Source organism: Bos indicus, chromosome 1 (genome assembly GCF_029378745.1).
Source record: "Bos indicus isolate NIAB-ARS_2022 breed Sahiwal x Tharparkar chromosome 1, NIAB-ARS_B.indTharparkar_mat_pri_1.0, whole genome shotgun sequence".
In the NCBI taxonomy this organism is placed as follows: Eukaryota; Metazoa; Chordata; class Mammalia; order Artiodactyla; family Bovidae; genus Bos; species Bos indicus.
The window spans coordinates 59,335,808-59,361,616 of record NC_091760.1 but is presented as its reverse complement, the minus strand read 5'-3'; the positions used below and the strand labels follow the sequence as shown (position 1 = coordinate 59,361,616).

Below are 25,809 nucleotides of genomic sequence, written 5' to 3'. Positions count from 1 at the left end.
GACCTAACAGAAGCAAAAGATATTAAGAAGAGGTGGCAAGAATACACAGAAGAACTATACAGAAAAGATCTTCACAACCCAGATAATCACAATGGTGTGATCACTGACCTAGAGCCAGACATCCTGGAATGTGAAGTCAAGTGGGCCATAGGAAGCATCACTACGAACAAAGCTAGTGGAGGTGGTGGAATTCCAGTTGAGCTATTTCAAATCCTGAAAGATGATGCTGTGAAAGTGCTACACTCAATATGCCAGCAAATTTGGAAAACTCAGCAGCGGCGATAGGACTGGAAAAGGTCAGTTTTCATTCCAATCCCAAAGAAAGGCAATGCCAAAGAATGCTCAAACTACCGCACAATTGCACTCATCTCACACGCTAGTAAAGTAATGCTTAAAATTCTCCAAGCCAGGCTTCAGCAATACGTGAACCATGAACTTCCGTATGTTCAAGCTGGTTTTAGAAAAGGCAGAGGAAGCAGAGATCAAGTTGCCAACATCCGCTGGATCATTGAAAAAGCAAGAGAGTTCCCGAAAAACATCTATTTCTGCTTTATTGACTATGCCAAAGCCTTTGACTGTGTGGATCATAATAAGCTGTGGAAAATTCTGAAAGAGATGGGAATACCAGACCACCTGACCTGCCTCTTGAGAAACCTGTATGCAGGTCAGGAAGCAACAGTTAGAACTAGACATGGAAGAACAGACTGGTTCCAAATAGGAAAAGGAGTACGTCAAAGCTGTATGCTGTCACCCTGCTTATTTAACTTATGTGCAGAGTACATCATGAGAAATGCTGGGCTGGAGGAAGCACAAGCTGGAATCAAGATTGCTGGTAGAAATATCAATAACCTCAGATATGCAGATGACACCACCCTTATGGCAGAAAGTGAAAAAGAACTAAAGAGCTTCTTGATGAAAGTGAAAGAGGAGACTGAAAAAGTTGGCTTAAAGCTCAACATTCAGAAAACTAAGATCGTGGCATCTGGTCCCATCACTTCATGGCAGATAGATTTGGAAACAATGGCTGACTTTATTTTTGGGGGCTCCAAAATCACTGCAGATAGTGACTGCAGCCATGAAATTAAAAGACGCTTACTCCTTGGAAGGAAAGTTATGACCAACCTAGACAGCATATTAAAAAGGAGAAACATTACTTTGCCAACATAGGTCCGTCTAGTCAAGGCTATGGTTTTTCCAGTGGTCATGTATGGATGTGAGAGTTGGACTTTAAAGAAAGCTGAGCACTGAAGAATTGATGCTTTTGAACTGTAGTGTTGGAGAAGACGCTTGAGAGTCCCTTGGACTGCGGGATCCAACCAGTCCATCCTAAAGGAGATCAGTCATGGGTGTTTATTGGAAGGACTGATGTTGTAGCTGAAACTCCCAATACTTTGGCCACCTGATGTGAACAGCTGACTCATCGGAAAAGACCCTGATGCTGGGAAAGATTGAGGGCAGGAGGAGAAGGGGATGACAGGATGAGATGGCTGGATGGCATCATCAACTCGATGGACATGGGTTTGGGTGGACTCCAGGAGTTGGTGATGGACAGGGAGGCCTGGCGTGCTGCAGTTCATGGGGTTGGTTGCAAAGAGTCGGACACGACTGAGCGACTGAACTGAACTGAACTGGCACATATATCTTTGAGATAGTGATTTTATTTCCTATTGGATATATACTCAGAAGTAAGATTGGTGGGTAATATGGTAGTTCATTTGTAATTTATTGAGGAACCTCCATACTGTTTTCCTTAGTGGCTGTACCAGTTTACATTCCTCCACAGTGTACAATGGTTCCCTTTTTCCACATCCTCATTAGCATTTGTTGTCCCTTGTCTTTTTGTTAATTGCCATCCTCACAAGTGTGAAGTGATAGTTTATTGTGGTTTTGATTTGTATACCCCTGATGATTAGTGATATTGAGCACTTTTTCACATACCTGTTGGCCACTTGTATATGTCTTCTTTGGAAAATAGTCTGTTCAGGTCCTTTACCCATTTTTTCAAATGAGTTTTCTGTTGTGTTTTTTTGCTTTTGAGTTATATGAGTTCCTTGTATATTTTGGATATTAACCCTTTACTGGGTATGTGGTTGCAAATATTTTCCCCCATTCCATAGGTTGTATTTTCATTGTGTTGTTGGTTTCCCTTCCTGTACAGAGCTTTTTAGTTTAATGTAGTCCTGCTTATTTATTTTGGCTTTTGTTGCCTTTGCTTTTGGTGTCAAATCCAAGATTTTGATTACTGATTCAGTCTCTTTACCAGTAATTAGTCTGTTCAGTTTTCTGATTCTTCATGATTCAGTCATAGTAGGTCTTTTATTTCTGACTTTGTCTTTTTTTCCCTTAGTCTAGCTAATGGTTTGTCTGGGGGGTTTTCTTTGTTTCAAAACAGTTCTTAGCATCTGTGATCTTTTAAATCATCTTTCTAGTCTCTATTTCATTTATTTCTGTTTTAATCTTTATTTCCTTCCTACTACTAAGTTTGGGCTTAGCTTGTTCTTCTGGTTCCTTGAGGTGTATAGTCAGGTTGTTTATTTGAGATCTTTTTTCTTAATGTAAGACTTTAAACTTATCTAGCAGAACTGCTTTTGCTGCATCCCATAAGTTCAGGTATGTTGTGTTTCCATTTTCATTTTATCAGATTCTTTATTATTTAATTTTCCTTTTGATTTCTTTTATGACCCTTGGTTGTTCAGAATCATGTTGTTTAATCTCCACATATTTGTGAATTTTCCAGTTTTCCTCTTATATTGATTTCTAATTTTATAACTTTGAAGTTGGAAAATATGCTTGATATGATTTCAGTCTTTTAAAATTTATTAAGACTTGTTTTATGGCCTAACATATGATCCATCCTGAAGAATGTCCCATGTACACTTAACAAAATATGTATTCTGCTGCTAGTGGATAAAATGTTCTGTGTATGTCTATTAATTCCATCTGATCTAACTTGTTATTTAAGTCCAGTATGTCCTTGTTGATTTTGTGTTTGGATGATCTGTCCATTGTTGGAAGTGGCTTCTCAAAATCCACTACTATTATTGTATTTTTGCCTATTTCTCACTTCAAAATGTTAATATTTGCTTTATATATATTTAAGTGCTCCAATGTTGAGTGCATAAGTCATTTAAATTGTTACATCCTCTTGATTGACTTCTTTATCGTGATCTAATGTCTCTTGTAGTTTATAGGCTTAATGTCTATATTGTGTGGTATAAATGTAGCTACCCCTGCTCTCCTTACAATCCAAACTACCTGTTTGCATAGAATATCTTTTCCATCCCATCACTTTCAGTCTATGTGTGTCCTTAAAGCTGGAATGAGCCTCTCATTGAAAACATATAGTCAGGTCTTATCTTTTTATCCATTCAACTAATCTGTGTTTTTTGAATAAGGATTTAATCTATGTACATTTAAAGTAATTATTAATAGGTGTTGGCTTGCTATTTTGCCATTTTAATTACTTTCTAGCTGTTTTGTAATTTCTGTTTTCCTTTCTTCCTCTCTTGAGTTCTTTTTATTATATGTATTGTACTATGATTTATATTTTGTATATTTACTGTAAGTTTATGCTTTGTGGTTACCATAAGGCTTATATAAAACATTTTGTAGTCATAACAGTCTTTAAGCTGATGACTTTGAATGCATACAAAAACTGTATTTTTACACTTCTGCCACCCTATTTGTGTTACTGTCACAATTTATATCTTTTTATATTGTGTATCAAATTATTTAGTTGTTTTTAATACTTTTGTCTTGTACTACAGTTTTAAGTGAGTCACCATTACAATATTGAGTATTCTGCATTTAACAATATATTTACCTTTATTAGTAAGTTTATACTTTAATATATTTTCATATTACTGATTAGAGAACACTGTTCCTGGGTAGAATATTCTTAATTGGCAGTTTTTTCTTTCAGGACTTGAATGTAACATCCCACTTCTCTGGCCTGCAAGGTTTCTGCTGAAAAATCCACTGATAGTTTTGTACTATCAGTGTATAAGGAATGGCTTTGTATAAAGGTTACTTTTCTCTATTGTTTTTAAGATTCTTTGTCTTTAATTTTTGACAATTTAAAGTGTCTTTGTGCGTGTCTCTTTAAATTCATCTTATTTGATACTTTTTGGGCTTCCTGAACCTGGATATCTGTTTCTTTCTCAAGGTTAGGGAAGTTTTCAGCCAGTATTTCTCTGAATAAGCTTTGTTCTCTTTTCTCTTTCTGGAACTCCTATAATATATATATTCTCCCTTTGATGATATCCCATTAGTCCCTTAAGCTATTTTCACTTTTTCTCATTATTTTTTCTTTTTGTTTCTCTGATTGGATGTATTCCACTGTTCTGTCTGTAAGCTGGCTGAATCTTTTTTCCTTCAATTTTCCAGTCTGCTGTTGAACCCCTTTGTTGAGTTTTTCAGTTTGATTATTGTATTCTTCAGCTGTGATTTATGTTTGGTACTTTTTTATATTTTCTCTCTGTTGAAATTCTCATTTTGTGCATTGCTCTCCTGACATCAGTTAGCATCCTTATCACCATTATTTTGAAAACACTGTTGGGTAAGTTGCACTTCCCTGATGGTTCAGACGGTAAAGCGTCTGCCTACAATGCAGGAGACCTGGGTTCAATCCCTGGGTTGGGAAGATCTCCTAGAGAAGGAAATGGCAACCCACTCCAGTATTCTTGCCTGGAAAATCCCATGGATGGAGGAGCCTGGTAGGCAGCAGTCTATGGGGTTGCAAAGAGTTGGACACGACTGAGTGACTTCACTATTGAGTAAATCACTTTCTCCATTTCATTAAGATTGGTTTCTGGAAGTTTATCTTGCTCTTTTGTTTGGAACATAGTTCTCTTTTTCTTTATATTTCTTGACTCTCAGTGTTGGTTTCTGTACATTAAACAGTCACCTCTCCTAGTCTTGACAGAGTGGTCTCAAGAAGATGAACTCATCAGCCAGCCTGGCCCAGATTCCTTGTTGTCTCTCAAACCTTTGTGATTGTCACAGCCACTGTCTTTGTCTTCAGTAGCTCCACCTGTTTGAGTATGTGTCCAGACCTATCAGTGTCCCCAAAGAAAGGATCTCAGTCAGTACCTTGATGCACACTGATTAGAAGCTGTACCCTCAAGCAGCACCTGTGCTGAGAGAGAGTGTGTGTGTGTGTATATATATGTAGTAAAGTATACATATATAGTGTATATATATAATGTATATAGTTAAGCCCCTTCCAGGGAGAAACTAGGAGATGTGTGTTTTTCCTGCTCCCTTTCACTGAGCCCAGGTGTATAGCTCTGGGGCTGGGTGGCCAAGGCAATGGGGCTGGAGTCCTTCTGTGCCTATTTAAAACCTGCTTGTTTGCCATAGTCCTATGGGACTTGTGATTCTAAGTTCCATTGGCTATCAAAGCCCAGAGGCCCATCCCTCTCAGGTGATAATCACTGAAGTTAGTGTCTAAAACATGTGTATAAGCCAACATGTATATTAGCTCCCTTCAGAGAAATGCTAGCAATCTGGTTTTACCTTTGGAATGAGCCAGAGGGAGAAAGCAGAGGAAGTCCCTAAAGGCTCTCTCAGCCTTTAGGAAGGATCTCAGCCAGCTCCTAGATGCAAGCTAAATTAGAATCTGAACCCTCAAGCAGCAGCTTGTAAAATATGCAGTCACATTCCTTTCGGGCAAAGACTGGGTGATGGACTTTTTTGCCTGATTTCTCAGAACTGATCGTAGGAACATAGCCACAGTGAGTACCTCACATCCATTAACACCTGTTTCTTTGTTTGCTATAGTCTTGTGTGTCTCATGGACACAAGCATTATTGGCTTTCAGAGCTAGGTGTTTGGGGGGGCCCATCCCTTGCTTGAATGGTTATCTTTAAAATCGGGATGCTAGAAGTACAGTCCAAACCCTTCATTCCTCGTGGAGACACTAAGGAATCCCTATGGATTGGGATGGTTCAGTGCCATCTCTCCCAATTATATGGCACTGAGCCAGGGATGGAGTTTATGGTGAGACTGTGTCTCAGTCTTTCCTGTCAGTATTTTTGATGTATCAGTGTGGGTATTTTCTCATTTGCTTGATGTGGAAAAGTCACACAGCTAGTTTCTGGATTTCTTTCAGAGGGAACTGCTCCATGTGTAGCTATACATTCGATGCATCCAAGGGAGGAAGGAAGTTTAGTAGCCTCCTGTCTCACCATTTTGGTTCCTCCATGGCATTTTTACTTTTTTATTTTCTTCCAGAAAGAACTAGAGAAGCAGAAGAGAATTAAGAGGAACCAGCAGCTGGAAGCAATAGCCAAAGAACACTATGAAAGGGTATTGCTAAGAAAGAAAGGTCTGGAGCCTTGGAAGAGGCTAAAAATGCAAAGCATGCAAAACCTCCAGGTATAGTGTCACACTCTTACCCACCTCCCCCCCACCTAAATCAACAGGTGGGACTTTCAAATAAACACCCAATTAGGCCTTGGAGGTTGTCTGGAGATTTAAAAGTCAGAAAGATAAATGAATTGAGTGTGGATATTTATTTGTTTCAGATAACAGTTTGAATTTGGTCTTCCAAGGTAGGTAAAGACTTCTGTAACTGAATAGATTAGAAAAAACTAGAGTTCATTTTTTATTAGAGACGTCCAAAGCAGGATAGATAGAGGCCTCTCTCAATTTTAGCAGTGTGTGTAGCTAAAACAGCAGTGTATAGCTAGCTATGTAATAAAGGAAAAATCATTACCATAAGGTATACTAATCAGATTTCTACTGCAATAAAGCTGCCTAACATACAACCCTAAAATTCTGTGGCTTACAATCCAAGTATTCATTTCCTACTCACATGTTTGTGAGAAAGTTTAGGTTGAGTTCAGGTCTCTCCACAGCCTCTCTTACTAGCTTCACCTGTTTTTCAGGGGAAGCTTTCACCTGGCAAATGTCTTAGGTACAAAAGCCAAACCCAATTACGTAAATGCCTATGAAACCTGGGCTTGTATCATGTCCACTAACATTCCACTGGCCACGGGAAGTCATAGGGCCAAACTCAGGGTCACTGAGGGGAGAAAGGGGCGCTATCTACTCCATTGGGAGACAGGATGAAATCACAAGCAAGCTGTGGTGTTTAGTCCTATTATCAGGAACAGTAATTCATTCTACCATAAATCAAATACCACTGAAATTCAAATTTATCCAGTGCACAGAACAGAGCATTTAACTAAATAATCAAAAGCTCAAAATAGATAAAATGTTATCCGTAGAATTCTATTTCATAATAAGGTCAGTAATACATACTAGTTATGAGCACTGTTGTTTATACATTTGGCCAAGTGAATACTGAAAAGTAAGGCTAATATGTTGGTTGTGAAAACTAGGATTAAAGATGAACAATAATGCTCTACATCATAAGAATCCTTGAAGGTTATACCTCTGTGAATGTGACTCAGGTTACTCTCTTTCCTCCCCTAGCCAATCTGTTCACCCTTCATTCTCTTTGTTCTCTTCTATTTTCACACTTTCTTTCCTTTTTATCTTTTCTAAATGCCCTCCATACTGTTTTTCTATGTCCGTGATTTTTTGTCCTCTGCCTCTTAGTGTTCTGGAACTACTGAGTATCCCAAACCAGCTAAGGAGGCCAATTTATGGTGGTCAGGCCTGAGGGCACAAAGAGCCCTCCTATTGGAGGCTTTGCCCCATCAGTGCCCCAAAGTGAAAAGTCGCTCAGTCATGTCTGACTCTTTACGACCCCATGGGTTATACAGTCCATGAAATTCTCCAGGCCAGAATACTGGAGCAGGTAGCCTTTCCCTTCTCCAGAGGATTTTCCCAACTTGGGGATCGAACCCAGGTCTCCCACGTTGCAGGCGGATTCTTTCCAGCTGAGCCATATTATTTTCCCGATAATGATATGGGAGGGCCGATCCTTAATCTACTTAGTAAACAAGTGTGGAAATGAAATTTGAATGGAAGTTTGCTTCTTGTAATATACTACCACAAAGATCAGTCATATCAAATAGTTTGCTATCCATTTGTGTGCTCCTAGTTTTATCTGGCCACCTCATGTGAAGAGTTGACTCATTGGAAGGGACTCTGATGCTGGGAGGGATTGGGGGCAGGAGGAGAAGGGGACGACAGAGGATGAGATGGCTGGATGGCATCACTGACTCGATGGGCGTGAGTCTGAGTGAACTCCGGGAGTTGGTGATGGACAGGGAGGCCTGGCGTGCTGCGATTCATGGGGTTGCAGAGTCAGACAGGACTGAGCAACTGAACTGAAAGACACAAAAAGCAGACAGGGAGTATAATAACTCTTATATTCTTATCAGCTCTTCTTTGTGGGGCCCTGTTTTTGACTGAATAAAATCAAAGGTATAAAATATACAAAGAAAACAATCTATGGGTGAATAACCAAATTTTTTAAAATATTTATTTGGCTGCACCAGGTTGTAGCTGCAGTACTGCAAGGGGTCCTCGCTGCCCGTGCAGGTCCTTGTTGTGGCAGGATCTTTAGTTGAGGCATGCGGAATCTAGTTCCCTGACCAGGGATGGAACCCATGCCTCTTGCATTGGGAGTTTGAAGTCAGCCACTGGACCACTAAGGAAGACCCCCAAATTAAGTTTTTAAAAATTTATTTATAAGAATGTAAAAAGAAACCAGAGTTTGAGTTCAAAATGACAGCATAGGCTTTAAATATAGAAAAACCTAATTAAAATAAAACCAGGAAAACACAGATATGAATCCAGCATTTCCAAACTTTCCTATTCATAAAACCATCTGGAAAGCTTGTAAAAATGCATGTTCCTGTTTCCACCCCCAGGTGTTCTCAGTAGCTCTGGGTTGTTGGCCAGGGCGGTGGGGGTGGCGTGTCAGGGGATCTGCATTTTTTAAAAGTAGTCCAGGACCTTCCCTGGTGACCCAGTGGTCACCACCTTCCAGTGCAAGGGACATGGGTTCAATCCCTAGTCAAGGAACTATGATCCTACGTGCCATGGCCAAAAACATTTTTTAAAAGAAAAAAAAAAAAAAAAAGTAGCCCAGGAGATTCTGATCCAAGTAGTCTTAGCAGCACATTTTGAGAACCACCTCTCTAGTCTGTATTGAACAACAAGTGTGTTACCTATACTGTTGTAACAAATTACCACTAACAGTGTCTTAAAACACAAATTTTATTATCTTAAATTTCTGTTTAAGTCATAAGTCCAAAATCAGACTTCCTGGGCTGAAGTCAAAGTGTCAGTAGGGACAAGTTCCTCCTGGAGGTTCCGGGAGAGAATCTTGTCTCCTGGCTGTTTTCAGCTTCTACTGGCTGCCTGCATTTCATTGCCCATAGCCACTTCCTCGGTTCTCTCTTGATCCCTTACTTTGATGTCACATCTCATCATGTTCCTCCTGCCTTCCTCTTACAAGAACTCTTGTGATTACATTTAGAGCTCTACCACATAACCCAGGACCATCTCCCCATCTTAAGATCCTTCACTTAATCACATCTGCAAAATCCCTTTTACCTTGTAAGGTAACATATCTGCAGGTTCCAGGGATTAGCCTGTGGCCATCCTGAGAGCCACTGTTCAGCCTACCACATAGGATAATAGAATGTTAGAATACTAGTAATCCTCTCCCATCTCTTTCAACTTGTAAAGAAACTGAACCTCAGAAAGGAAAACTCACTTGCTTAAGGTCACACAGCACATTGGTCACAAAGCTAGGAGGGAACTCAGCAACCCCTTCCTCCAAAAATCCTGCCCAGTTCAGGCACGTCTTCTGTGCTGGGTGGGAATCAGAGGGATACGTAGATACCAACCACCAGCTGAAAGTTAAAAAAAAAAGAAAAAAAAGTACCAGTGCTGGAGAACAGTAAGAGGAAGCAGTTGCTGCTTCATCTATCAGAGCTGACTTCCAGGAAAGGATAGAAAAAATTAAGAATGAAAGAGGGCTAGTTAAACAGTTACTGGCTTCTTTATACTGCATTTTTGTGTTGTTTTCAGAAGAGTTATTTAGCATTTTCCCTACAACTCACATGTACCATATTCCATTTGTTCCAATAACCACTTTTAGAATTTTAAAGGCATCTTCTGACTATCTTTTTCTCCCTGGTTCTCTTGTGTTTTCCTCTAAGGGAGGGTAGGAGGCAGTGTGTTTCTGGCTCCTCTTGCCTTTTGGCTCCCAGGTGCCACAGAGACCTCCTGGGAGTGTGTGTCACTGGCCAGTATGTGTGACTGCCAAGGGACTCATTCAGGTCAGTCACATTCACATTACTCAGTGGTGAGACGAGGCTTAGAAAACATGCCCATTTTTCTGGAGAGGACTAAGAGAGAAAGGCTTTTTCCATTTCAAGAATGGAACAGTTACTTTTTAAAATCTATAAAGTCAGAGTTGTATGTTTATTTTGATAGAATGATACTCTGAGCCTTTTAAGTTGGTAAGACATTAAATTTTACATCATGTTATTTTTCTATCAAATGATTCTGTGGTTTACTGATAATGTCTAAATTTCAATGCTGGTGACAGCTCGTTCTACAAAACAAATTTAAAGTATTGGCACTTCCTCAATTAGACAGTGATTAAGTACATAATAAAGAGAGGTTTGTTATGCAGTTGCTGCCCAAGCTCCTGGAGATCAAAACAGAGTGTTGCCAGCCACCCACTTCAAAACTCAATGCAAGTGACCTAATGGTTTTGGAGGTTGTTTATTCCATTTCCTTAATAACCAGCCAGTCATTGTGGTCTTCAGAGAGTCAGCATTGAACGGCTATGCATTCTGTGAATCTAAAATCCCCATATAACACAGTCAAAGTTTTTAGGACATAAATGAACGTCCTTAAGAGAGTATAACTGCCTACGTGGGGTTTACAGCATCACTTGCCAAGGTGATGTGTATTTCCTTAAATGATTTAGGATATAAGAGATAATTTCCTTTTCTCATTTAAAACATTGTCCAGGTGGCCAAAGAGCATCACTCTTTGACCCTACAGAGGAAATGCCTGCTGACCTGGTTCCAGTGGAGTCAGGAAAGCCTGGCTAAGAAGATGGCCCAGGCTGATCAATTTTATTCACAAATATTGCTTAGGAGAGTTATCCGGAGCTGGCTACAGGTAAGGCCACAGGAAGAGAGTTTTAAATGCATGTCTCTGTCCAACTCTATGCAAGAAAAGTAGGTGTACTCCAGATGTCAACAGTCATTGTGTTTTTTTTAAGAACAGTATAGAAGAGGCAATTCAATCCACTGCTTTGAAATGAATTTGAAAATGTCAAGTCAGTTTTTTGTTAGTATAAAACCTTAAGCACATTTCTTTTCACACAGAGAGTATCCATATAAACTGTAATGTGTCACTACATCAGCTTTTGTTTTTATACTAATCTGTTTCTTGTCCCATAATTGCTCAAGTGATTTTACTAGAAATCTGCCCCCTCGGTCTTAGAAGGGTTTCTGCCCCTCTGCTTCCATTATTATCTCTTTAATCCACGACAGAGGATATGGCCTTGGCTGCCGTAGCCTCCTTATACCTCCAGTGTCCTTCGTTTGTTTTGATTCTTTCTCTTTTGTACTATTTGCTTGAATTTTTTGTCTGTGATATTATATGCCTCACTTTTCCCCCGTCTTCATCCCCAGCACCTGATTGATCTAGATGAAGAAGTAAGAAAACTGTGCATACATTTTCTTCAGAAGAAGATTTTCAGGGCCTGGCGTGACATGGTCAGGGAGGCCAGGGTCGATTCTCAGAACAAGCACCAGATCGCGGTGGAACACAGTGACAGGTGAGGTTTTCATCTCTGAAAATTCACTCACAATTTCACAATTGCCTGGGGCAGAGGCTAGAAGCGCTGACCACTCAGAGTTGCCCAGCAGGGTGGGCAGCCCCAGCTCACCCCCTGACTCTGTGGGTGAAGACGAGAGTAACCCCCTGGAACTCCAGGGTCCCCCTCTTTAAAATGAAGAGGAGGAGGAAGATGATGCCTGCCTCCCATCTCACAGGATGGGTCAGAAAATAGTGTGAAATGTGAAATACATGCAAAGGCACAGAAGCAGAGGTACTGTGTTCTTTGTCATATAGTTTTATCTTTTGTTTTTACAAATATTCTTTATTGTGAAATATAACACAAATATAGAAAAGTGCTTAACTCATACCAGCACAGCTGAATGAGCACTATAAAGGGGATGACATTGCTGTTGCCACCGCCACCACCCCTGAGGTTGAGGAGTAGGACACTGTTGACCCCAGAAGCCCCCACGGGCTCCTCCCTAGTCACAGGTCCCACTGTCTCCTCACAGAGGTAAACTACTCTCCTGACCTTTATGATAAATACTTCCTTGCACTTCTTTTATTTTTACCTCCTAAGTCTTCAAGACTTGGAGTTTTATATAAGTAGAATCATATGTCCTGTTAATATTTATAATACAGTGATGACTTATTTAATTCAGTATCTTTGGGGAATAAACTATTCCATATAAGTACACCAGGACTTCCCTGTAACTCAGATGGTAAAGAATCTGCCTGCAGTGCAGGAGACCTGGGTTTGACCCCTGGGTCAGGAAGATCCCCTGGAGCAGGAAATGGCTACTCACCCCGGAATTCTTGCCTGGAGAATCCCACGGACAGAGGAGCCTAGTGGGTTACAGTCCATGGGGTCGCACGACTGAGCAACTAACACTACTACTAAGTACATTATTTGTTTTCTAAGTCTTAAGCATTTTGGATAAAAATATTCTAAACTCCATTAGGTACTTCCCTTGGAAAGTAAGCAAATGATTTGTCCTTTATTGGTGATTTAATGTCATTTCTTACAGTTAATGTCGAGTTTCACCTTCAGGTTCTGAGGTGTGAAGACTGTTGTGAAGGTGTATGCCCCTTTTCTCTATCGATTCATTTTTGGTTGCTTTGCTTTCATTTGTGTGTATGTGGTGTGTATGTATCTTTTTTTTTTTTTTTTTAATGTGTTTCTATCGTGTTGCCAGTGGGGTGCCACCTCCAGCAAAGCCTTGTTTAATTTATAAGTACTAAATCTGTGGGCTGGGGAAACATAAGCAAGTTGATTCTAATTTTGTCTAAAATAAATAGGCAATGAATGAAGGTATTCAGAGGGCCTGCCTCTGAATAAATGCTCACATTTGAACCTCCCTGTTCCTCTTTTTATAAAATGAGGATAACTGCAGACCATCTTAGGGGTTGTTGTGAGGACTAAACAAGGTAACAAAGGAGCTCAGTTACTGCAGTCATTGCATTGCTGACCCAAAATAATAGCTGGTTTGTTTTTTTTTTGTTGTTAGTACATTATTATTAAATACCCTTTTTGTCCAAATCTGTGTTTTCTGTTTCTCAGCTGCCAAAAACAGACTGAGAGATTGACTGAGGCAGCTGCCTGATGCAACATGGGGGCAGTGAGAGGGCTTTTACACACGCCGTCTCACCTGATGAGTGTAGGCTTCGGAGGGGGTCGTGGTATGTCAGGAGTTGGATTTTCAGGTAAAGAAACTGAAGTTACACTTGGTCGGTGAATTGCCCAAATAACAGATGGTGGAGCCTGGACTCCAAATCAGGTTTGAGGATTTCTGACTCTAAATCATTCTCTTCTTGCTAAGTCAGTCTTCTTCCCCACTTTTCTAATTCAATCTCATTTGTAAACTAAAATACAGCAGTAAGATAGTGGTCCTACTCAGAGTGTAAGGTAACAAAATCAGTGCGTGAATCCATGCAGTCAACAAGAGTCTCAGCCAGCATCTACTCGGTGCAAAAGTACTGCAGGGACTTCATCTCTTCCTGCTCCACACCTTGTTCACGCGGTCCAGCCCCACTAGCCTCCCTCAGCGTTCCCTGGACAAACACTCAACCTGCATCACAGCTCTTGCATGACCCAGAGCTCCTCACCAATCGGGTTTCCTCTCAAAAGCACGCCAACTGCCTGCATTCATTTCTGTCCAGTAACCTGCCCTATTTTCTTCACAGCACTGAAGACCCTGAAATTGTCATTTACTGTTTACATGTTTATCATCTGTCAGTCCCCATCACATCTTGCTTGCAGCTGTATCCTCAGCATGAGAAAGCCTAGTACATGGTTGCATGATAGATTTTTGGTACATGAATGGATGTTTTATTGCTGGAGTGACACTAACATTTAGTCACAGATCTTTTAAAAGGAACTTTTAACACTTACAAATTGATATTGAGTTCTTAATTTAACTTTATTTGAATGAAAGAATATTGTACAGAAAAGCTGTGGATGAAAAATCTCAGTACTGCTGAGAAAGATGATTCCTAATAAGACCATGAGGTTTAATTCTACATATCTGAATCACTTCTAGGTATATATAATTTGTAATTTGATAGATTTATAATGTTAACAAATCTGATATTTTATACATAGCAGGACTAAGAGATGTCTCCAGACGTGAGTTTCTCATTATCAGTAGTTTTTGTGTAGTTCTGCGTTTAGAGCTTGGCTATGCACTTGGCCAGTTCTTCTCAACTGAACTAGTACGTCTTATTTTTCTGGTATTGCCTTGATACTGTAGTTCTTAACCACTTTGGAATCAAAGGCCCCTGTGAGGCAGTAATGAAAGTCACAGGCCTGCTCTCTAAAAAATGCACATATGCACATTACATACAACTTCACACAAACTGTCAAGGAGTTTGTGAATGTTTGTCAAGGACCTCAGGTGACTGGATGTAGGAAGGTAGATACATGTAGACAGATACAGATGGGTAGGTAGGTAAGACTGTAATAAGCACAAAGTAAGTGAATGTGACCATATGCTTTAGGAGTTCAGAGGAAGGAAGACACATGTAGGCAGAAAATTCCCCCAAGAGGCAGAGTTGTTAGGATAGAACAGTAGTAGCTAAAATGCAGAAGTCAGAAAATGGGAGTGTTGCCAGAAAAAAGGTGTGAAAAGCAGGTGAGAGTGGGAGATAGGGTCAAGGTCTGGTAGTGGGGGTCATGGAGCTGAGTACAGGAAGCTATCAGTGGTCGAAATGGATGCTAGATGGATGAAAGAAGAAATAAAATGAAGCACTCCACTCCTTGAAGCCATTTTTAACTGAACAGTAATACCTCCACCAAAAAAAAAAAAAAACAGCATTATCAGAAACATCAACTATCAGCCATAAAATTAATGGGGGCTGAAATGCATTCTAGGGGGCTTCATTAGAGGGTCAAGGAGCCAGAATAAGTCCCATCTATGCCACTACTTATGAAAATATAAACTTAGCTATTCTTGCCTCTGCCTTTACTCAAGACATGCCCTCTTCTAGGAAAGCCTTTTCTTTGCCTGATAAAAATTCAGTTCAGGATAGATCAAGATGGCAGAGTAGGAGGACATAGAGCTCACTTCTCCCCACAAGCACATCAAAAATATGTCTACACATGGAACAGTTCTCACAGAACACTAACAGAAACCATCAGAAGAACTCTGTACAACCAAAGTTCCAAAAAAGATCTCCACTTAACAGGACAGTACAGGAAAAAGGCACTGGGGTCAGGACCTGGGCCCCTGGGGGCAGATCTGAAAGGAAGAGAAGGTCCATATGGGCAGACCCTTGCCTTGGGGAGTGAGTAGGCTGAGCTGTAGTCTAGGCATGCCAGTCCTGGGGTTCTGTGCAGAGGAGACAAGCCCCTTTGGCTGCTGAGAGAATCACTGGAACAAATAGAAGGGCTGGAGAAGCCTAACTCTATTCACAAGGAGTGCATGTGAGTTGACTTGCAAACAACCAGGGCAGAGAGAGCCTTGCATTTGTAGCTGCTGCCTTGCCAGACTCACTAATCCAAATGGGGTGAACACCCCTGCACTGCATGGGGGTCAACCAGGCCCAGGGAGGAGGCTCATCTAGAGACAGCCCAGGGGGATGTGATCCAAGTAGGGTGGTGGTGACCACTGTCAGAGCTCACTCCAGCGATGCCACAGGAGCACACCAGGGTCCCTCTCCCAGAGCACCCCAACTCCCACCCACTCCACACCACACCTTAGCATTGGGTCTGGGACAGACAGGTCCTGGGAGAAGGCTGCCACAGAAGCAGCCCAGATACCTCAGTTCCTGCAGCCACAGTGCCCTGACCCTCAGCTCCAGCCGAGCAAATGCACCAGCCCCACCCACTCCACACTACAGCTTGCATTAGATCTGGAACAGACACAGTGGGGAAAGAGACCTTGGCCTGCATCTGAGTGAGGCCCAGGTCGCCTCTTTAGGTGGTGCATCCGTGCCCTGTAAGTGCATGAGCCCCGCTTACTCCAGCACTCCCCTCCTCTGGGGCAGGGCATGCAACTCAAGGGGAATGGAACCTGATCCTCAGGGCTTCTACTCCAGTGACTGGTAACCTGACAGGCTAGTGACTGCACAGAGCAGAAAGTAAGTCCTGCCCCTGTACCGGATTTAGATCAAAACCACACCTCCATCAAGGTGACAATGGCTGGCACACCCTGAGGACAGACATGGCTGGCTTTCATATCAAAACCTGTTCTCTCACCAAAAACACTGGACACACAGTCTACACAGGGATCTCTCACATAGAAATACTCCTTCAAGACCACAATGGATAACTAAATACATGGAGACAGAAAATTTAAGTGAAAAGGAAGAGGAACTACTCCCAGTTAAAAGAGCAAGAGAAGTCCCCTAAAAGAACAAATAATAAAACAGAGCTCACCACTCTACCAGACCTTGAGTTCAGAAAGGTATTGATAATAGTAAAAATGCTAACCAAATTAAGAAAGATTATCAGTATAAACACAGAACTATAACTAGGAACTAGAAACTAAAAAAAAAAAAAAATTCAACCAGTCAAAGATAGATAATTCCGTTTACAAGATAAAAAGCAATCTGGAAGCAATGGATAGCAGAATAGGTTATCTCAAAGATAGAATAATGGAAATCACCCAATCATAATAGCAAACAGACAAATGAAAAAAAGATGAACAAAACATATGAGATCTATGGGGTAATATAAAATGTGCCAACCTACATTTAACAGGCATTTCAGAAAGTGGAAAGAGAAAGGGGTCAAAAATGTATTTGAAGAAATGATGGCTGAAAACTTCCCAAACCTAAAGAAGGAAAAAGATATTCAGGTACAGGAAGCACAAAAGGTCCCAAACGGAATAAACCCAAAGAGACCCACACCAAGACATATCATAATTAAAATGGCAGAGCTTAGGATTCTAAAGGCAGCAAGAGAAAAACAGTTATTTTAAAAAAAGAAAAAAAAAAAAACCATAAAGCTATCAGCTGATTTCTCTGCAGAAACTCTGCAGGCCAGAAGAAAGTGGCATGATACATTCAAAGTTCGGAAAGAGAAAGACCTGCAAACTAGGATACTCTGCCCAGCAAGATTAACATTTAGAACAGAAGATGAGAGAAGAATTTCTCAGACAAGCAAACACTAAAAGAATTCAGCAATACCAAACCTAACCTAAAAGAAATGTTGAAAGGTCTTCTCGACATGGAAAGAAGAATTCACAGGAAAGGGAAATTCCCAATAGGAAGACCAAATATATAGTCAAGGATTGAAGATCACTTAAAGAAGCCAGGACCATCCCCAAGAAAAAGAAATGCAAAAAAGAAAAATGGCTGTCTGAGGAGGCCTTACAAATACCTGTGAAAAGACGGAAGTGAAAAGCAAAGGAGAAAAGGAAAGATATACCCATTTGAATGCAGAGTTCCAAAGAATAGCAAGGAGAGATAAAGCCTTCCTCAGTGATCACTGCAAAGAAATAGAGGAAAACAATAGAGTGGGAAAGACTAGAGATCTCTTCAAGAAAATTAGAGATACCAAGGGAACATTTCATGAAAAGATGGGCTCAATAAAGGACAGAAATGGTAGGGACCTAACAGAAGCAGAAGATATTAAGAAGAGGTGGCAAGAATACACTGAAGAACTGTACAAAAAAGATCTTCATGACCCAGATAATCACGATGGTGTGATCACTGACCTAGAGCCAGACATCCTGGAATGTGAAGTCAAGTGGGCCTTAGGAAGCATCACTACGAACAAAGCTAGTGGAGGTGATGGAATTCCAGTTGAGCTATTTCAAATCCTGAAAGATGATGCTGTGAAAGTGCTGCACTCAATATGCCAGCAAATTTGGAAAACTCAGCAGTGGCGACAGGACTGGAAAAGGTCAGTTTTCATTTCAGTCCCAAAGAAAGGCAATGCCAAAGAATGCTCAAACTACCGCACAATTGCACTCATCTCACACACTAGTAAAGTAATGCTTAAAATTCTCCAAGCCAGGCTTCAGCAATACGAGAACCGTGAACTTCCATATGTTCAAGCTGGTTTTAGAAAAGGCAGAGGAACTAGAGATCAATTGCCAATATCTGCTGGATCATCGAAAAAGCAAGAGAGTTACAGAAAAACATCTATTTCTGCTTTATTGACTATGTCAAAGCCTTTGACTATGTGGATCACAATAAACTGTGGAAAATTCTGAAAGAGATGGGAATACCAGACCACCTGACCTGCCTCTTGAGAAACCTATATGCAGGTCAGGAAGCAACAATTAGAACTGGACATGGAAGAACAGACTGGTTCCAAGTAGGAAAAGTCGTACGTCAAGGCTGTATATTGTCACCCTGCTTATTTAACTTATATGCAGAGTACATCATGAGAAACACTGGGCTGGAGGAAGCACAAGCTGGAATCAAGATTGCCGGGAGAAATATCAATAACCTCAGATATGCAGATGACACCACCCTTATGGCAGAAAGTGAAGAAGAACTAAAGAGCCTCTTGATGAAAGTGAAAGAGGAGAGTGAAAAAGTTGGCTTAAAGCTCAACATTCAGAAAACTAAGATCATGACATCCAGTCCCATCACTTCATGGCAAATAGATGGGGAAACAGTGGCTGACTTTATTTTTCTGGGCTCCAAAATCACTGCAGATGGTGATTGCAGCCATGAAATTAAAAGATGCTTACTCCTTGGAAGGAAAGTTATGACCAACCTAGACAGCATATTCAAAAGCAGAGACATTACTTTGCCTACAAAGGTCCGTCTAGTCAAGGCTATGGTTTTTCTAGTGGTCATGTATGGATGTGAGAGTTGGACTATAAAGAGAGCTGAGCTCCAGAGAATTGATGCTTTTGAACTGTGGTGTTGGAGAAGACTCTTGAGAGTTCCTTGGACTGTAAGGAGATCCAACCAGTCCATACTAAACGAGAGCAGTCCTGGGTGTTCACTGGAAGGACTGATGTTGAAGCTGAAACTCCAATACTTTGGCCACCTGATATGAAGAGCTGAATCATTGGAAAAGACCCTGATGCTGGGAAAGATTGAGGGCAGGAGGAGAAGGGGATGACAGAGGATGAGATGGTTGGATGGCATCACCGACTCGATGGGTTTGGGTAGACTCTGGGAGTTGGTGATGGACAGGGAGGCCTGGCGTGCTGCGGTTCATGGGGTCGCAAAGAGTTGGGCACGACCGAGGGACTGAACTGAAATAAGCCAGTACCTAGATTAAAAAACAATGAAAAAACTTTTAAAGAGATTATAACTACAATAAACAATAAAAGGATAAACATGAAGATGTAAAGTAAGACATAAAAATCACAAACGTGGGTGAGGAGAGTATAAAAATATAGATCTTTTAGAATATTTTTAAATTTAAATGACTATTAGTTTAAAACAAGTAGATATATTTCTGGGTCGGTCAACATAATTGAACTCCATGATAACCACAAACAAAAAACACAATAGATTCACAGAAACAAGAAAGGAAAGCATATTATAAAAGAAAATCATTAAACCACAAAAAAGAAAAACAAGAACTAAAAAAACAACTGAAGAACAAAGATTAAAAATGGCAATAAGTATATACTGATCAATAATTACTTTAAATGTTGATGGACAAAATGCTCTAATGAAAAAAACAGAGTGCAGACTGGATTTAAAAAAAACCTGCAATATGCTGCCTAAAAAGAGACTCACTTTAGGGCAAAAGACACACAGACTGAAAATAAGGGGAGCAAATAGAAACAACAAAGTGGGGTAGCAGTTCTCAGACAGAATTTACAAGTTGGCTTCATTCCAGGATCACAAGAATGGTTTAGCATATACAGATCAGTGTGATACACCACAATAACAAAAGGAAAGACAGAAACCACACGATCATCTCAGTAGATGCAGAGGAGCATTTGACAAAATTCAACATCCATTCATGATAAAACTTTCACCAAAGTGGGTACAGAGGGAACATATCTCAACATAGTAACAGTCACTTACAACAAATCCACAGCCAACATAATACTCGGTGCTGAAAAAATGAAAACCTTCCCACTAAATTCAGGAACAAGACAAGGATGCTCACTCTCACCACTTTTCAGTATCGAATTTGAAGTCCTAACCACAGCAATCAGACAAGAAAAATAAAAGTATCCAGATTTGAAGGGAAGAGGTAAAACTGTCACTGCAGAGAACCCAAAGTCTCTAAACAAAAACTATTAGAATAAATGAATTCAGCAATGTAACAGGATAAAAAAACGATGTAACAGAAGTCTGTTGCATTTCTTTACACTAAAAGTGAAATACCAGAACGTTAAAAAACTATCCTGTTCAAAATCTCATCTAAAAAATAATATACCTAAGACCAAACATACAAGGAGGTGAAAGACCTATATGCAGAAATGTATAAAACATTGACAAAGGAAATTGAAGATGACTCAGGAAATGGAAAGATATCCTGTGCTCTTGGATTGGAAGAATATTGTTAAAATGGCCATACTACCCAAAGAAATCTACAGATTTAATGTGTTCCCTATCAAAATACCCATGATACTTTTCACAGAAGTAGTATAATCCTAAAATTGATATGGAACAACAAAACACCCAGAATCGCTAAAGCCATTCTGAGCAAAAAGAACAAAGTTGGAGGGGCAACCCCTTCCAGACTTCAGACAATACTACAAAGCTACAGTAATCAAAACAAACAAAACAGATTTACAAATCAATGGAACAAAATAGACCAGAAATAAACCCATGCACCTATGGTCAAGTAATCTGTGATAAAAGAGGCAAGAATATACAATGAAGGGGCGGGGGGGGAAGTCTCTTCAACAAGTGGTGTTGGGAAAGCTAGACAGCTACATGTAAATCAATGAAATTAGAACATTCCCTCATACCATATACATAAATAAAATGGTTTAAACACTTTAAGACAAGTGAACATAGTAAAAACATTCTTTGACATAAATCATAGCAATGTTTCCCAAGGCCAAAGAAATGAAAGCAAGATTTAATCAATTAGAACTAATCAAACTTAAAAGCTTTTGCACAAGCAAAGGAAACTGTCAACAAAACAAAAAGAACCTACAAAATGGGAGAAAATGTTTGAAATGATGTGACCAACAAGGGTTTAACATTCAATATAAACAGCTCATACAAGTCAATATAGAATATCAAACAATCCAATCAAAAAGTGGGCAGAAGACTTAAAGAGACACTTTTCCAAAGAAGACAAACAGATGGCCAACAGGCACAAAAAGAGATACTCATTTACTACAGAAATGCAAATCAAAGCTACAGGGTATCACCTCACACTAGTCAGAATGACTGTCATCAAAAAGTCTATGAAGAATACATGCTGGAGAGGCTGTGGAGAGACCTTGTACACTGTTGATGGGACTTGTAAACTGGTGCATCCACTATGGAAGGATGGAGGTTGCTTATGAAACTGAACGGTTGCAGCTGCGAGCCATGAGCCACCGGGGGATTCGTGACCTCTGGAGGAGAGGAGTTCGATCCAGAGTCAGACAGGAGGCTTGATCACTCGAAGATGTTGTGTAATAAAGTTTTATTAAAGTATAAAGGAATAGAGGCAGCTTCTGACACAGACTTCAGAAGGGGACAAAAAGAGTGCCCCCCTTGTTAGTTTTTAGCAAGGAGTTATATATCTGTTAGCAATCTGCTGATCAGATAAAGAATCCCCTCAAAACTGAGAGAGCTGCATCAGGCCCCTTTCCCACCACATGCATTCTGAGATAGCACTGGCACAAGGTGAGTCATCCCCCACCTTAAAACAATTGACGTGAATCTTAAACAAAGGCAGGTTTCCAAGCAAATACCTAGTTTCATTAACATAGCTTAAGAGAACATTTCCATGAGTAGGACATTCTGGTTTGTTAAGCCATTATAGGTTCAAGGTTTGAGTCTTTAGGCCTAACCCACTTGAAGAAAGGCAGATTCCAAGGCAAATACATAGCTCATTAACATAGCATAAGAAAAATATTTCCATAAGAAAAACATACTGATTAACTCAAGGTTTGAGAAAAGTTAAGGGAGAACCAGGTGTTGCCATGACAACACAGAATTGAAAAGAAACCTCCTTCTAATTTTGAATAGAGAAAGGAAAAAAGTCTGCCACTTGCAGTTTATTTCCTCTACTTGGGGACCCTTGGCCTTCCTACCTGTTACCCTCTCAAAACTAAAGCTACTATATGATCCTGCAATCCCACACCTGCGTATATATCCAGAAAAAATGAAAATTTTAATTCAAAAAGATACATGTACTCCAAAGTTCACAGTAGCAATTTACAGTAGCCAAGACATAGAAAGAAGCAAATCAAGGGCCCATCAACAGGTAACTGGCTTAAGAAGATGGCTGAATAATATTTCATTCACACAATGGAATATTAACTAGTCATTGAAAAAGAGTGAAATATTGACACTTGCAGCAACATGGATGGACGTAGAGATTATCATACTAAGTGAATTAAATCGGAGAAGACTATATGATATCACTTTCATGTGGCATCTAAAATAACACACATGAAAGTATACACACAACAGAAACAGACTTACAGAGAAAACGAACTTATGGTTACAAATGAGAAAAAGAAGGGAGAAGGGACAAATTAGGAGTATGAGATTAAGACACAAACTACTGAACATAAAATAGGCAACAAGTATTTACTGTACAGCACAGGAATCACACCAAGTATCTTGTAGGAATCTACTAATATAAAGAAAAATAACATGAAAATAACAGGGCTTCCCTGGTAGCTCAGACGGTAAAGCGTCTGCCTACAATGTGGGAGACCCGGGTTCGATCCCTGGGTTGTGAAGATCCCCTGGAGAAGGAAATGGCACCCCACTCCAGTACTCTTGCCTGGAAAATTCCATGGACTGAGGAGTCTGGTAGGCTACAGTCCATGGGGTCACAAAGAATCAGACACGACTGAGCCACTTCACTTTTAACATGAAAAAAAAGTTTTGGAGATTATGAACAATTAGCATTCAGTTTATAAATACCACTTTATAGTAAGTATGTAATATTACAATGTAAATAAAAGCAATTACTACTTAAATTGTCACTTTACCTCAACTGCCACTAAAAATACAAATGAAACAGTCATATATCAAATTTAAAAAAGTTCAGACATCATCTCTTTCAAAACCTTCTGATGCTCCTCACCACCAGACCAGGCAGTAAGGGCGCTCACTGCAGGATCTCCACCACCGTAGCTCTCTGCAGCACTGAGGTGATCTGCTCGCCAGGTTAAACCCTATTTGGGCAGAGACTGGGCTACTTTTCTATCCCTGGGGCAAAGCTGGAGTGGGCACTAAGGAATCCCGTAGTCATGCTATCCTAACAGGCCATCGCATGCCTCCCTATGACAACAAACACCCCCGCTTCAACACGTGAGCCTCTGGACCATGTTTTCAGATCCTGACCCAAGGGTGTTTTTTTTCCTCAACTAAAATTCAAGACCATTGGAGGTGAGGTTTTTTAAATTTCAGTGGGCTTTTTAAACCATATATGTCCAAGCACCAGGACCTCGATGCTTGTAACTGGCGTGTGCTGCACAGGCTGCAGCAGGTTCCCAGCATCTCCACCACAAGCGCTTTGGCTGCTCGAGCCCCCGCTCCTCTAGTCCCACCTCTCCCGTAAGGTGGTCCTCCCTGAGGAGCGCGTCCCCTGGCTGGTGCACTCAAGAGGCCACCGGGTGCTCGGCTCAGACGTCCTCTTCTCACAGAGGGTTCCCCTGACCACCGACGGAAGAGAAGAACCTGTCAGTCACTCCCACCCGCTGCTGCTGCTTCATTCTCTTCACCGTGTTCATACTGTCTGAATCCCAACTGTGACTTCTGTATCTTTCCTATAACATTTTATTCACAATAAAGGTGATTTTTTAAAGTTTTCAGCACAGATTGATGGAAAGTTAACTTTTCCTCAGCATATCACTTTTTCTCTTTTTATTGTTAAAGGAGGATTCTCTGGATCATGTTTCAGACATGGAAGAAGTTTGCAAAATTTACAAAAGAGGAAAGAGAAAAAGAAGAGAGGCGAGAGCAGCTCCGTAGGAAGGTAGCTGAAATTCTTCCAGATTTCCAGATGTTCACACTGCTGTGACTCGGCCGTGCAGCACTCAGATGCTCGGCCCTTGGGTAAGGAGTCTGTGGTGGACAGGGGGCCACAGCCCACGCAGGCGCAGTGCAGTGCTTACAATGGGAGTTTCATCGGTCCGTGTGTGGGTTACCTCCCCCCACCCATGTATACGCGCAAATATATGGCTTATGTTCTGTCACATACTTTTTGGACCAAAGAAATTATTTTGTGAATGTACACTTCCTTCTTTGATCTCTCTTGGATTGCTAATCAGCCCACTAAAGCATTTATCACAGCAGGACCATCCAAAGGAACAGTCTTGGGCTCTGCTGTTCAGATGTACCCTATATATTTTTAGTATCATAAACTTTAAAAAGGACAATGTTTCTTTGCCTAAGACTGTGCAGGAAAATGTGTCCTTATAGCTTAATGTGAATTGTTGACAAATGGAACTTTAACTAAATAGAAATTTAAAACAGTGAGTCCTTAGAAAAGGAGGGCCAGTCATCTAGTCCCTTAGCATCAGCAACAGGCATTCTGCCAGACGCTGTCCATGTTGCCCACCTGATGGAAAACTGGATCAAAAGGCACTCTGGGAAGTCACTGCAAAGGCAGCAGCGTCTCCTGATTTCAGAGAAACCGGGAAACCAAAGATCCTTCTCCTCAGTGCACTTTTATAATGTGAAAAGAACTCCAAAAGCAAAGACTATCAAAGGCCGTCCAGCAATCTGTTAAAATGTCAGCTCACGCTTCCAGCTGCAAACTTGAAATAACACATTCAATCTGTCTTCTAATCCTCAGCTCAGCTTGATCTGTGTATCAAGCTTGTTGTTCAGTTGCCAAGCAGTGTCCAACTCTTTGCAATCCCATGGACTGCAGCACCCCAGGCCTCCCTGTCCCTCACCATCTCCCAGAGTTTGGCCAAGTTCATGTCCATTGAATCAGTGATGCCATCCAGCCATCTCATCCTGTCGCCCTCTTCTCCTTCTGTCTTCAGTCTTTCCCAGCATCAGGGTACTTATCTTGAATTCAAAGAATGTTTTAATCTTTAAGGTGCTAAAGAATGTAAAGACTGACACAACATTCCTGTGAACTGTCTGAAAGAGTTACCTGCTAGAAAAAAAAGTTTTCATTACAAAGTACATGCACATAACAACAAATTCAGGCAGTAAATGCACACAGTAAAATGAGACAGTCTCTTGCAGCCCTGAGGTAACTATAACTATTTGGTAAGCTTAAAATTTGAGTTGGCAATAAAATTCTGTGTGTTGTTCAATAAATCGTGTTATTGTCTCTTACTTCCTAGAAGGGATATCTAGCTACACCACCTACAAAATGACATATTCTTCTTCTATGGAAGATGTATTATGATTTACTCAGATACAAAAAAAAACACTATTTGAGCTTTATTTCTTCCAGTGTCCCTATTCTCACTTATCTTTTCCTTTAATATGATTGTAGTCATCATCTAAAAACTCTAAGACTAATGGCCACTAAAGAAACGGACTAAAAGCAACTCATAGTTAACC

General features: G+C 40.6%; 1 protein-coding gene across 5 annotated transcripts in view; it reads left to right on the top strand.

Annotated features, from left to right (window-relative positions):
- Window positions 1–25,560, top strand: part of CCDC191 (coiled-coil domain containing 191) — a 99,279-nt gene extending 73,719 nt beyond the window's left edge. For 2 of the 5 annotated variants that reach the window (XM_070788288.1, XM_019983820.2), the window contains 4 exons: window positions 6,235–6,378; window positions 10,912–11,064; window positions 11,583–11,728; window positions 24,160–25,560. In XM_070788288.1, coding sequence (XP_070644389.1) covers window positions 6,235–6,378; window positions 10,912–11,064; window positions 11,583–11,728; window positions 24,160–24,304 — 588 coding nt within the window. In that variant the 3' untranslated portion in view covers window positions 24,305–25,560. The other 3 variants (XR_011566353.1, XM_070788289.1, XM_070788290.1) reach the window with 3 other exon arrangements.
- The last annotated feature ends 249 nt before the right edge of the window (window positions 25,561–25,809 follow it).